This window comes from Ischnura elegans, chromosome 12 (assembly GCF_921293095.1).
Source record: "Ischnura elegans chromosome 12, ioIscEleg1.1, whole genome shotgun sequence".
NCBI classification, from domain to species: Eukaryota; Metazoa; Arthropoda; class Insecta; order Odonata; family Coenagrionidae; genus Ischnura; species Ischnura elegans.
Genome location: NC_060257.1, coordinates 49,978,272 through 49,993,470, shown reverse-complemented (window position 1 = coordinate 49,993,470; position 15,199 = coordinate 49,978,272). Strand labels below are relative to the sequence as shown.

The window sequence follows — 15,199 nt, the reverse complement described above, 5'->3', positions numbered from 1 at the left end:
TATATTCTTTACTTTGCGATCCCTATCACCCTGGATTCTAAGGGAAAAAGGTCGTTTGATGACACCGCGGGACGAAGCCTGTGACGGGCTTATCGCGGTATTTCCAGGAGAACTTCTCGATTTTTTATAATGTGCATCATTCTCTCAATTCCATCCGACCATTCCATCAGGTATGCTATGCGTTTTCTTTCTTTTAGCATTTTCATCGTCACTTAAGTTTTTTTCTTTCATTTCTGTTTTTATTTATGCTCGTGCTACGAAAGATAACTCATGCCCGTGATACATTTACCTTGCGTTCTTGCCCGTGAACTTATAAGGATATTGTCTAACCTCGGGTTCCATCAATTTTAAGTCTATCTTTTAATCTTATATAGGATAATTAAATCATTCTATGGAAAATGCCTCCTTACTTGGTTACACGACGTGATGTCCATATGATAATGAAATTTGAGAAAAAAAAAGTTGCCCTAGAAAAAAAAGCTGGATTATTTATCGCGGATGCTGAATTTAAGACACAACCTTAACGCTCTGAAATCTCTTTATGATTTCCTGACAAAACTCATCTTACAGCCACACCTTAAGGAATAGGCATAGATTACCCGAAAAAATGAACGATTTTGTGTCGCTACAAAAATTGGCTCGCAGAATCTTTAAAATTTTCGGAATCTGTCCTTCAATACTATCCCGGTACTTCTGCAGGAGCCGGTTTGCATTTTTTGCCTTATTCGTTGGATCATTAGGGATGTCGACTTACAAAAAATATTGGGGGGGGGGCCCAAACCGGGGATCTTGCCCCCAAAAATTTTATAGGTAGGGAGTTTGAAGTTTTTTAAGCATTTTAGAAGAGTCATATTATCAACATTAGAACCCTGATAACTCGAATCTCAACATCTGGACATCGACAAGCCTGAAACATTTTTTTCTCACACCCATAACGAATTTTTGTGGGGGGTCGGTCCCCCTCAGGCCCCATGGAGTCGGCGCCACTGCGGACCATCATTGCTCCTTACTTTTTAATCAGTTTTCAATCAAAGAGGCCACAAATAAGTGATGAATTGCCTCATTTTCTAATGACGAATGCGGAGATTTTCAAAACATTTTTAAGTGCCCTCCACCTTAGTTACTTTCTTCAGAAGTACATTCTATGCTGAGAGACGATACATTGCGTAACTAAGTGTACAATCGACAGCATAAAGTCATTCATTCTATCGCTAAAAGAAATTAAACCGTACCTTGGCGAGTAATACGCGTTCACGTGCATGCAAGCATCGCATCCTCCACTTCAGTAATCAATATGGCCGCCGGATGAGGTTGTCAGAGCCTCTTGGGTTTGTTAATTGCTGTGCGCCCGTGTGGGCGAGATTGTAATTGTTTAAACTTAGTGTATTTCGTGGCTGTTGGTTGCAAACGTGGGATTTGTGAATGTGTCATCATGCAGGAAAGATCTCGTGCCGGAGGGAATTTACGTTTTGGGGAAGCCATCGACGGGAGCCCGATACTCGGTGAGTGGTGACTTTGGATGGTGTAAGACTTACGGCGTATATAAAAAAATACAGTCCACTTTTAATACCCTCGAGTCGCGCGTGCAGCTAATTTAATAATTTCAGTTTTAATGCAGTAGTGCATGTCAACGACTGTATTCAGGATTTTGCCCGATCAAGAAGAATGTAATCCGGGTGTCAAGTGATTGGCAATCTGGAATATTGCATGAAATTTTAGTCCATCGAATTATACATGAATTATTAATGAATTTTTGCTACTGCCTGAAATTTCAAATCTTTTATTTCAAACTCATTATAATCGCATAAAATTCGTCAGCATAAGGCCAATTTTATGGCCTATTTTACATACATGTATGTTTCACAATGCATTGATTACATTATAAAATGTACTTTATAAGTACAAACACTTATCTAGATAACTATTTCAATTAAGACAAATGTGTTGATGTGCCAAGTGTAACAATCATACAATAAGTAAATCAATTTTTTTACAAAGTGTAAGAATTTTAATTAGGAGCATAACAGAAAACAATAGTAATATGGATTAAAAGTATTAACTAAATGTAGTGTTTAAAAATTCTTATACATCGCAGTTATTTCGTAAGATTGGCCTTGGAATTTTGTACAATTTCCCTGGAAAACTTGGAAATTCTACAGGATTTTTTCTGCATTGATTGGCTGGAAATCCTGATACTGAGTGTGTGTATGCCCTTGATGCATGCGTTCAATTACCTAATCATTATTTAGTCAGGGAGAGGAAATGTCTCCTGTGTGTGCTCTGTTGGGAACACTCAATGTTTGAGTGGACAAAATAGGCGGATGCATAATATGTATCAGTGGCGTAACTAGGAATATGCTTTGGGGGGTGGTGGGGTTGAGGGGGTTAGTGGGGGCTACCCCTCCAAGAAACAGGGAGATCAGGAAATATTAAAATACCATGCCTGAAAATGCATTTTACAACATTTTAGCACAAAATTTTAAGTTTAAGCAGATTCAGTTATTATTTATCAAATCTAGACCAGATTTTTAAATATTTTTTTAATTATTCTGAGGCTTGGGGGGGGGGAATAAATCCCCTCACGCCCCCATATGGTTGTGCCACAGATATGTATCATGATTTAAAAACTCAACATACTATCCTCCACCTCATTATTTCCATCTTTGTTGAATCTGGAATGGAACGTTGTGACCATCCAAATACAAAGCGTCCGCCGTCATTCTCTTTAGCATAGTCAGCATATAAGTAACCTTCATGACTGGGACTCCAAATCAAAAAATTGTCACCTTCTGGTTTAAGCCTCCATTTAGATTCAACACAATCTCCACAATTTCCACCCCCTATATAATGCCCTTCTGAATTGTATTTCGTCTCAGAGGAGTGCAAAAACATTTTAATATGTTTATTTTTAATTTTGAAATATTTACCTTCCTCCAGCATATGTAATTCCCAATAAAAATATTTATTTTCATCAGTTGGCACCAGGTTAAAGGTCTGTACGTTAAATACCTGGTAAGATATAGGGTGAAAAGGGCCAAAAAATACCCCTACCTCCTTATATATAGACAGATACTCCCCATAATGAACATTAATTATTGTACAGCTATTTCTACTGCTCCAAATTAACCCTATTACGGAATTAGGCAGATTACTTCTCAAAGTTGTGAACATATCTCTATAATGCTGCTCAATCCTAGGATAATTGTTCATGTGCATGCACTCCTTAACCTTATAAGCAAGGATAAGTGTCTGATAGCTGTTTACATGCCCATTGGATCGCATCTTATTAAATAATGAGGAGTAACCTATAGCATCATCCTGGATGTAAGGCAGCTCATGTACAAACATTATTACATTTTCTACATTGTTTAGCACATTCCGATAAGCTTTATCAATAAGGTTGGGCAAAATAGCCCTGAATGCGTACCAATGCTTCCTAGCAAAGTCTATGATATGTGCTTTATCATTGTTAATACTTACTTTATGGGCCCATGCATCAATAAAATCCCTGACATAAGGTTTCATGAAAGTCTCTCCCATACAAATCCTAGCTGCGGAATCAACAATCAACACATTGGGGCTACTTAAGTGATTCTTTTTATGCATCTCATCAAATAAAACTGGATATGCTACTCTATCTGGAGCACAACCAGGGAGTTTTCTAATAAAATTTACTATGTTATCTATTTCACTCAAATTTCCATATTCACTATAAACGGACCTAATAATTTTAGATAGTACAGAGAGATCGTTTAATGATTTAAAATCTTGTACGGCACTTTCAATTTTTCCACTACTTATTTCTGAAATGCAAGATTTAATTTTTTGTTCTTTTAGTAAAGAAATCCAGGCATTCAACAAGTTTTTCTGTTCTTGCAGCTCTGTTTCCAATTTAGTTTTCATCATATTATATTCCTGTGAATGAGACCTCTTTATACTATCAAGTAATCTCATATATTTTTCCTTAAATTCTGCAATAGTCTTGCTCATTAGAACAACTTCACTCATATTTTTTCTAACAGCCAGAAGAAACCCATTTCTGAGGTGAGAATAACCGCATTGCACTAATTTTATTAATTCTTCACACCTATCGGAGTCAAAATTAAGCTGACAATTATTACTACCTCCTTCATGAGGCTGCTCTAAAGTGACTTGTAGCTCATTTCTCAAATTAATTAGCGTATCTTGTTCTATTTCACACATAAAGGATTCCTCTACAGGTAAAGACCTTACAGCACGCGATGAAGTTGACGTGTTAGATCTTCCTTCTGGGTGCATATTGGTATCCTTGTTTGTACTTAAAAAGTTTGCAAGTTCTTGTAGGTCATTAATAATGATATCTGATTGATGCAGTATTTTTTGGAGTAGTCCTTCACTTATGTCCACATACTGATGGATTTCAGAAAGATCAAGAGTGTTCTTTGGCATCATATTGAACGAGGCAAGTATAGGAATCATGGAAAAGCTATCAGTCGCATTTCCTGCTGAAACAAGATATTTATGTGTGGTGTTATGTAATGCTTGGACATCAGCCAATTGAGCAGTTAATACAAGCATCATTAGTTTACCTGAATTTCCCCAGACAAATTTTCCAAAATTAAGCAATTTATAGCTTGAACGATGTTGTTTACCTTCTCTACTCGACAATACTGTTATTGTACTCGATTCATCTATATGCCTCCTCACATGTGTAGACGGTAATAGAAATTGTTTATCATAAGATTGTTCCATCCAAGTCCCATGTGTGGCATATGCTATACGCTTCAACAAGGGTTTCTTGTAGCTCAATACATTTTTAGTCGGAGCTGATGTTGATGATTTCTCTGTTGATTGTTTAAATATGTATGGTAGGTCACCCTGTAAACATTTTCCTACAAGCTCTTCTTCTACTTTTATCTTTGAAGTCGATGCCGTTTTTACTGGTTCCACACGTTGGGCACATTTCATGGCTTCATTAAAAACATCCGACCCGCCTTCATAGTCCTGCGAAGAAAGAAGAAGAGGAGATTTGAAGAAGAATTGGTGAATGACTTCTCCATGGGCAATCTACTAATTGCTTCAATGAGGCTTAACAAGATGGTTAAATAGAGTGATTATTCGTCGAGAGATGGAACCTTCATCGGGAGAACCTCAGCGCCAATTAGTAACTACGTCCCACATTTCTCAAAATCCGCTATCCCCTACCCCATCAGTCCACACCTCTACAGTTTCCTTCCCCTACGTAACCCTCCAAAAACCCTCTGGCACCCCATTTAATTGCTCTCTCAGGTTTCATGTTACCGATATCTTGAGAAAAAAAATAAATTATAAGACCATAACTCTTGAGAAATAATACATCAAATTACACGTGGTAAATAGAAACGCTTTTCACTACTCCCCCTTTCTAGCCATCTGCCCTTTTTCAGCTAGCCTTCCTCAAAGCTGTTAGTTAGTTTTAGTGAGTCACCTATTGGGCTCAGAAGTGTATAACCATGGCTTCCGGCAAATGATGAGGTACCCAGATTGGATTGAAATATTCGTATTATGGGCAAAATTAAAAAAGAAAATCGCACCAATCACGGTTCATTTAATCATTATAAGCGTGGAAGTATAGTTTCCCGCGAAAAATGGAAGTGGAATGGGGGGCACTAGTGGATAGGGCCCGGATTTAAATAGCCGTAGAAAATTTTACTGAAGTCGGGTAAAAGTTCCAAGTTACCTGAGAACAAGGGAAAGTGGTACTTTGGAGCAGTCGTTTCTTCTCACACTCTACTTCTCGCAATCCCCCCTCTTTTCACCTGACATGCTCCCTTGTCCCCAATTTTTGAAACTCGCTGATAGCACGAGTCACTGAGTCACGCATGCGGTGTACTGTGTCCTTCGGTGACAACCAACAACTTTCCGCAATTTGTATTTTACCTCCGTATGATTTCAAGAATAAGAATGCGCAACAAACACAAAAAAGGAGTCCAAATATGATCCATTTCCGGCATAGTTTAACTTTGTTAATCCTGGTTCCGTCACTTTTATTTCTCAATTTATCAATGAATCAGGAGTTCCTATATTAGACCCCGCCCAAAAAAGCGATAAGAAGTTTTCATACAAAATGACTGCATAATTTTGCTTGAATTAGCATAAAGGCCGTTTTACACGGTACACGGAATTGCGCAATCTGACGCGCGTGCGATGGCGCAGTCAAAATTGCGTTGTGTAAAGCGGCGAATTGCTAGAACACATGCGTGGATGCTAGACGGCAAAATAGTCCTTGTTCTAATTTCGTTCATGCATTCGCTCAATTCCACGCCATTTTAGAAATTAATGCAGCTCTAGCCTGCGAAATTCCGTGCCCCGTGTAAAACGGCCTTAATAGTGTTAATACAATTACCACTGATGTATCCAATGATAAAAGTATTAAGGCCATTTTTACACGGTACACGGAATTGCGCAATCTGACGTACGTGCGAAGGCGCAATCAAAATTGCGTCGCGTATAGCGGTGAATTGCTAGAACACATGCAAGAATGCGTGGATGCGAGACGGCAAAATAGCCCCTGTTCTAATTTCATTCATGCATTCGCGCAATTCCACGCCATTTTATAAACCAATGCAGCTCTAGCCTGCGCCATTCCGTGCCCCGTGTAAAACGGCCTTTATGGATTACATGCAATAATTAGAAAAGGTGCATATTACGTTGTATCTTACGAGTTAGTACACATATAATTGTGCGTCCCATATTTTTGATTTTCTTCCATTTATGACAATTTAAAAATTGACAGATGGGGAATTAAAAAAAAGGTTCTGACTCAATGTAGTAAAAATAAGACATTTTTCGCAGAGGCGGCTCGTGAGTCAAATGCTCAGGGGGGCACACCCCACCGGGGGTCAAAATATTTTAATATTTTGTGCATTTTAGTGAGTTTTTAAAGCAATCCAGGTATTAAATTTATGATGCCATATGTTCCGTTTTTTTTCAACAAAAATACCTAGTTTTTCTAATAAAGCTTGATTAAAAATACTATTAGATGTACCAAAGCTTAAATATACTAATGGCATTAATTTACTTAATACGTGACGTTTTTTTGATACTTATTTATTACTAATTTTGATACTTCATTTATTTTTTGAATTATTAATCTGTACACACTATATAGTTGGCCTCTCTGTCAACTTTGCAACCATTTCAACTTTGCCTAACACGGCATACTCAATGTAAGCATGAATATGTTTTTCAATCGATTTATGTTTTTTGACTTCATCATTTAAATGTTTTAAATCCGAGACACCATCCACCGTCCGTCCACGGTCTACAACTCCCATTGCCAAACAAGGATAGAAGAAAAAGAATGTTTAACTTTTCACCCACACAACCAATCAGCATAGTTGTGCAAATCATTGGAAATTTTCCGAACGAAACTGTTCCGTGCTTTAAAGGCCTTTTTTGTTGATTTATATTATATTTAGTGTAGGCCTAGGGGGGCCTAAATTCTTGAGCTTGATCCTGTGCTCCAGGTCCTTAATTCCATTACTAATAATAAAATTCACATCGTTGAAAACAGACGAGACCATTATGACACTCACTGATACTCAAAACAATCACTACCACTGAAACACTAACAATCAATAACTCGATCAAATCAACTGCAAGTAGGTCTATTTACATGCCAATCACTCATTCGATAAAGCAATTTACGCAAAATAAGATAACTGGTCACTAAGACCAGATATTCTGCAACACTGCATGCTCGGTCGGCGTCCCAAGACTTCCATAAGGCACAAGTTTAGATGCGTCATTGCATCAGCAGCCTCCACCACTACCACTCTTCATATAACATTCATGGTGATGAATTGGTACTTTCTGGCCAGCGCCCCACGGCTACAAATACGAACTTTTCGTGCTATTTTTGCTTGTTTACCCTACAATTTTGATGTATGCGATTGAAAAAAACACTTTGGTTAATTAGATGTATAATTATAATTGAATGGGTATTTATTGTTTCCCCTTTTTAAATCTTGGGGAGAGGCGGCGTCCTGCACTCATACACCGTTTACACTACGCAAGTATCGACCTCGATCCGAACCCGCGTAACCTCAAAACGTGAGTGATCAATTTAGAGCGCGGAATAAAAGCCTTTCGACATTTTGTAAAAGTGGGACTTTTGTGGTTTTAAATACAAATCTTCGCCATCCTCATCAAATAAAACAATTTTTAATGACTTTCTTGGAGACTTTTTGGGACTTTTTTTGCTGTGGCGGGACTTTTTCGATTGAAAGATACTTTTCTGGGACTTGTTATTGAAAATACCTGCCTAAGTAAATATTTGGCTGTTGTGACCACATTTGTTCAACTTTGTGTCGGAAAAGTCTAGTTTTTATTCGGTGCATACTACACGGAGCAGATATATACCGTAAAATATAAGTTACTAGCAATTGCCAATGCGGAATTTTATTAATAGCTCCGGAAACTGCAATGAATTCTTTCGATTACTCCACCGTTCATGAAGTAAAGAACTCGGAGGTGGTTTGGATATGAGAGGGTAGAGCCCACCACGTAATTGTCCAATTGAATGTTAAATTCACATATTGTTTCTTTCCCTGGCCCACCTCACCCTTTTTTTTGCTAAGGGTGTCCAAAGACTTCACAAAGGGACATTATGAACCAACTTATTTGAACCCGGGTGGCCTGCTGACAAGGGGGCAGCGCTTCACTCTGCTTTTTTGCAGGACATTAGTGGAAAAATGATACAAATATATGAAAGGTTATCTAGAATTTCCGACGAAGTGAATGTCTCACGTTGAGTGTAGATGGTTACCAAATGAGCCTACATTGTAGAGAGGCAAACAATGCGCTCTTGGCACTCGGTCGAAGAGGAAAAATGAAGGCTCAACAAGGACTGGTGAATGTATACACATTGTATTAACACAATTCTTTATATTCGAGTAAGCCGCGTAAAGTTTCAGTCATTTGCTGAGGTCCCCAAGCGTCGCAAGACCATCGTCCGCTCGTGTGTGCAGCCCAGCCCAAGAAAATGTACAAGGTGAAAGGGTCGATATGCGTGCAACATACTGGTCGGAAAATTGACACCAGATGAGCCCAATAAGCCCTACCTCATAGCATCCAAGGAACTTGAAAGAGTAAATAATGAAACGGTCGCTCGCTGCATTCACGAATCTTTGAGTAAGTGATCATACCTTATTTGGTATGGTGAAATGTTTGCTGAAAATTCGAGCATATTCAAATTAGAACTGAAATTAATTAACGGTATAACTTATGTTGATGAGTTTTTACCGTATATTTACCTTATTTATCGGAATGTACTCACCAATTGTTTACAGCTTCCTTGTTTGGAGATAATAGTGCTAGAGAGAATTAGCTTTTTCTCCTAACCGATGGAGCGGCTACATGGTTAAAGCCGCCAAAGTTTTGGTATTTTTCTACCATAATATGATTCACATCACTTGTAAAGTGCATGGGATACTCTTCACAGAGTATGCGAAGAAATTTGCAAATATTTCCCACTGCAAATAAGTGGGTCTCCGCCATTAAGAAGGTAGGTACTTGCCGTTAATAAAACTAAAAGTAAATTTTCCAATATATTACTATATTACTGCAGAATTAATATTTAATATTTTCGTAGGTATTTTTAAAAGCACCATCGCGCGTGGATATATACAAAACATTTTACTGTGATCTGCCATTGCCTCCGGATCCAGTCCTCACGACATTTGGAACATGGCTGTAAGCTTGCGAGTTCAATGCACAACACTTTCAGAAAATTAAGAATATAAGTAATTACTTTTAGTTATGATTGTGACTGATGAATCAATTTCATTATATGAAACAGAATTCCTGCAATTATGCTCAGTTAAAAATAACTAAAACTGCACTTTCTAAATTAAAGAGGAAAACTTTATTTTAATTTTTTACTTCAGGATATACGGAATATTGACCCTGAAGACGATGTAGAATGTATAGAATATGCTCGAGAACTATTAGAAGATAGCACACTCCCACTGGAAATGATATGTATTTCAGCATCAGGTAGAAAAAATCAAATATCTTGAATCTTCCATCCTGAGCCTCAGTGATTCGGTGTCGACAATAATGGATGTGAAGAAGAAACTTGAATGTGTAAAGGGTGAACAAGCCGTAAGTGTTTATGGCAAATTGTGCAATGTTTTGGATAAAAACGAAGGCTTCAAGTTAATGACTTATATAGCTCAGATTCTCAACGGAGAGGTCAAGGGGCAGACATCTAATGTTTTACAAAAACTCACCTTAAGTGAAGTGGCTACGCTGCGATATGCTCCTATTACAACATGTGAAGTTGAGCGATCGTTTTTGACGTAGAAACTTATTTTGACCGAACGTCGCACAACATTCACCATGGAAAACATAGAAAAATACCTTATCTGTCACTACTTCATTAAATAATTTTTTGGCAATACAACTCAAAGTGAATGAAAATAAGTTTTTTTTCCTTTATTTTATATCATGCAATTAAAAAATAAAATCTGTTATCCACAACCAGTAATTTGACTTTAATTTCACTATTTCAAAATATAGATAGATACTGATCAGCTAAAAAAATTACAGCAACTATATTCTTTAGCATATGCTGATCATCAAATAAAGTGTTGTCCTGAATTAAAAAAAAATATTTTATAAATTGTGGTGATCTCCTGTCTTAAAAGTCCATAAAATAACACGTAAACCCACGAATCTATATCTCTACCCTCTTTTTTCCATCATTCCGGTTAAATTCAGCCACTTTCTCATGGAAATAACTCAGACTTTTAAAGAGACTTTTTTCAAAAATATTAACGACTTTTTTCAAAAATATTGACGACTTTTTAGGCGACTTTTTTTTGAAAAATTGGAGACTTTTTTTCCGCGCTCTAGTGATCATACCCCGTTTACACTACGCACGTATCGACCTCGATCCGTACCCGCGTAACCTCAAAACGTCGTGTAAACGCGCGGAGTTACCATGGTAGGCCTTAGTACCTATATACCTCATTCACTGACTCACTAATTCACGTATACAAATTCCCGACCACTTCCGGACGTGCTGGGAGTACGAAATTTTTACTGAAGTTGTCTGACAGACAGTGTCGGGGGAAAGAAATCCGAAAACCCCGACTTCCCCCCGAAAAAATTCAAAATGGTGGAAAATTCGAATTTTCGGTACCTTGCGACTCGGGAACGTCTTCTCTACCTAAAGGCTCCATATATGGGAATTATTTCTTTGGTTTGAGAAATTATATAGACAAGGCTTTCTTTTGACGTCGGCTTTATCTCCATGTGTCCATTAGAACCTCCGCTACGACTCTTCAAATTTAGGGAAAAATCCAACTTTTCGTGGATTTTTTGGGTACCTCCTACACCCGATCGGCTTTTTCTCGTGAACCGTTACATTCCTGTGAATATTGTTAAATTATTATGAAAAAAGAATAATGAGGCTTTATATTGCAGTCAGTTTTAATCCACTATGCCTATAAACAGTATCTGCAAAAAATCGTCCAAATTAGCATTTTAATTTCTTCAAAAATTCCTTGTGGTGAAGACTTCATGTACAGTAAGTAAAATCTGAAGTGTAATTTAAGAGATATCATGTTTTTCTATACAATTATTTATGCTGATGATTAGGCAGGACTTTCAGATTTTTTATTAGATGGAAACGTCAACTGGAGTGATATTGAGACTTTTGCTCATCCCAAATAATATTTCAAATACTTAAGCGCCAGGTACGGGTACGTTTTAGTAAGTGAGACTGGTCTATACGTAATTTTTCCTTGCATTTTGATTAGTTCGAGCGTAATAATAGCAGTTGTGTCAACGACCTAATGTTTCACAGGCAATTATCATTAAAAAATATTATTTCGTCAGGCTCTAGGGTAGGATTTTAAGCGTTCAAGCAAAAACTTAACATCAATTTTTTTTATTTTCGGCGTAAATACTTCTTACTTAACTTCCATAACATAAGGTACCGTGACAGGTCAATGAACCGGTTATAAAATATTTTCCGTTTTCTGGAGAACCGTGAGGTTATATATAACGTGGATAAGACGCAATATTAAGAATCATTTCAGTTTGAAAATACCTATTCTCATTTATGCGTGTAAGTATTTTCTCGGAACCCGCAGACTATTTTCTTGTTGACTGAGTAAAATAGGTAAAAATTATCTTTTCATTACGGTGACTGAACCAGCGTCGCAGACAGCACCACGGCTAATTGCTCTGGCGGTAGAACTATAATGAGTGACGTCACACGTCAGCGATCGGGCCTTCACTCTAGGTGGCTATGGTTCGGGGTACAAATGGACATCCCACGATATTCAAAACGAGATATTCATCTACTAGGAAAGAGTGTGCTAAGAGAGGGATTGGCTTCAATCAAAAAGATTAAACATTATTCTTTTATAGTTGACGAAACAGGTGATTCTTCGATTCACGAACTAGTGTCACTTTTTATTCGTACTGTCTATGATTACTTAATCATCAACGAAGACTTTATTGGCTTATACGAGACCCTCCACACTGAATCCCAAGCTCTGTATATTATTATAAAAAACGTTCTGGTTCGTCTTGATTACTCAATGGATGACTTAAGAGGACTGTGCTATTATGGTGCCTCAAATATGAGAGGTAGCTTTAAAGGACTACAAAAGTTAGTTTTGGATGCATAACCAAAAGCACGTTATGTGCAATCCACTGCTCACAGTTTAAACTTGGCAGTTGTGGACAGTCTCCGCGCTCTTACGTGTATGAGGGATATTATGGCTTTTGACAAGGACTTAACAAACACCGTAAGGGAATCCACCAAAAGGATGGGACTTTTCAGAAGCATACGCTGTGACAGCGCCAACGATCAAGCTGGTCTACGACCTCTTTTCCCGACTCGATGGACAATGCGAGCTTCCAGTATCTTGGGAATAGAGAGTGAAAAACTTTGAAGAACTTCTAGTTTTTTTTATATTTACCCGCAGATGACAAAACAGAGGCCAGCTTACAAATATGCTGGCTACCTTGAGTCAATGTTACAATGTAAGACTTATTTATTTTTATGTCTTTATTGCCATGTAATGGACTCAGTAGAGGATGTCCATGAAAAAATCCAATGCCCTAATCTAAGTGCTGTTGATCTGGGAAAATTATATGAGGGCTTGATTTGTTAGAGGAACCTTCACAAGTTGATGGTCCTTCGCTTCCTCGGAATCGACGCATGCCAAAGAAATATGAAAACGACGAAGCCAGCTCACCGCACTTCAAAACCCCAAAGGAATACTACAATGCTATTTAAATTGAAGGTTGTGAAACGGTGCAAACTTGCATTACTGAGCGGTTTTCATCCACTGGACTCACGCAGGTTATTGCAGTTGAGCAAGTGTTTGCTTCTAGTAAATAGATTGGAAACAAATTTTGTAAAATAAACTGAGTTTTTCAAAAATTACCTAGACTTTGAGAGACTGCGCTTACACTTGCATATGCTATCCGATATCGCTAATAAAAAACAGCTAGTCTTAAATAACATGCGTGATATAAGAAATTACATTACATCAGAGCCTGCAGTTGGAGAAATGTTAATCGAAGTAGTGAAATGCATTTGGTTTCTCCAAGTAGTTAAAATAACGACAGCGACAGCAGATCGGTCATTTAGCGCTCTCAGACGTCTGGAATCATATCTTCGATCAACAATGGGACAGAAGGGATTAAACAACTCGGTTGTTCTCCACGCCCACCGAGATTATTTTGATGAATTGGATACGGGAATTTCCATGAAAATGTCAACTTTTTCTCTCAAATGAAAATTTAGGCTGGAAATATTTTACTTTGATAAATCAACAGCTAAATGATAGAATTTTATGGAATCGGTATTTGAAACATTATTCAGAGCCTTATTAAAAGTTTTCAAATTATACTTAGATTCACAGAGTTTTGAAGATATTTGAAATTATTACACTTGGAAGGTTGACCTGGCAGTAATTCCGTCACATGTAAACTTTGGGCACATTTAGAAGTTACATATTGCGATAATTATTTTGTTTGATCATACACAGTTAAACGTTTGACGTTTTTTTTTTTATTTTACAATTTTATCGAAATATCCTTTGGCATAATTTTCTCTAAAGGTAATTCCATCACAAATGGAATTGCCCATATACGACCCGTCATCAACGACTTCATATACAGTAATACGGTCAGACGGTCGACATTTGCACCTTTCTAAAGACACTCTTGCCCTAATAATGGTATTTATAGCAATTTCAAAATCTTTATAAAACAGATAAATACATTCTGTAACGGGCAGCCACTACCCGCTTAGTGCACCTGTTCATTATGTTTTTTTTAAGTTGCGGGCACTGACGCATTCCGGTGAGTCGGAATTCGCATCGAATTTTGAGTTCCGCATCCGAGTCCAGCCCAATTGGCTAACCTTGTTGATTCAATAACTTCTAAGTACTTCAGTATTTTTAGAGTGTAAGACCCAATTAAAACCCGCTATTTACATACTTGTTGACTGAAAGTATTGGGCGTGCTGTATAAACATTACTTACAGAATTAAAGGATTGACGTTGAGATATTGTTTTAATTTAAAGAACTCTGAGTCTTATTCAAAGTAAACTCAAATATGCTGTATCACTTAACAATCAAAGTACTATTGCTGAGCGACGGCAATATTTTATGTTTTATTCTTTTTATGATAGCTTAGGTTTTATTTAAATATAATTTCTATTTGTTAAGAGCTATATCACTGCTCTGTACATGGGCGTACCCAGCGAGGGGCAGCTGCCCCCCCCCCCAGAAGCAAAAATTGTAAAAGTCAGTACTGAAATGAAACGAAAGTATTCAACCAATTTTCTTTTAGCCCACGAAAAATTATATGTTTTAGTATAAGATATGTAGCTATAACAAAACTATTTTTTCAAGGAAATAATCTCTTAAACTAATATCACAATTTGGCTTGCCGCCCGATAGACCATGGCTTCTTACCCCTCCTAAACCATGGCTTGCCCCCCCACCCCTAGTTATGGACCTAATTACGCCCTTGGCTCTGCAATAGTGTATGAGCGAAATTATAACTATAAATGAAATAAGCTTTTTACCAAAATACCGTGCTGTTGTTGTTTTGTTTCTATTTTCAAAGCCAAAAAATGTGTCAGGCTTGTAGTTTCCCGAAGTGTTGAGTTATAGAGAGTCGAGTTTTTGGGTTTCTAATGTT

General features: G+C 37.5%; 1 protein-coding gene across 3 annotated transcripts in view; it reads right to left on the bottom strand.

Moving 5' to 3' along the window:
- The window catches only part of LOC124169038 (anoctamin-7-like), a 67,390-nt gene that overhangs the window by 49,518 nt on the left and 2,673 nt on the right, over positions 1–15,199 (bottom strand). Inside the window, exon 3 of one of the 3 annotated variants that reach the window (XM_046547502.1) lies at positions 2,531–4,983. The exons of the other annotated variants lie outside the window; for them this stretch is intronic. Coding sequence (XP_046403458.1) covers positions 2,629–4,983 — 2,355 coding nt within the window. The 3' untranslated portion in view covers positions 2,531–2,628. Of the gene's footprint in view, positions 1–2,530; positions 4,984–15,199 lie in introns of those variants that run through there. 3 annotated transcript variants of the gene reach the window in all.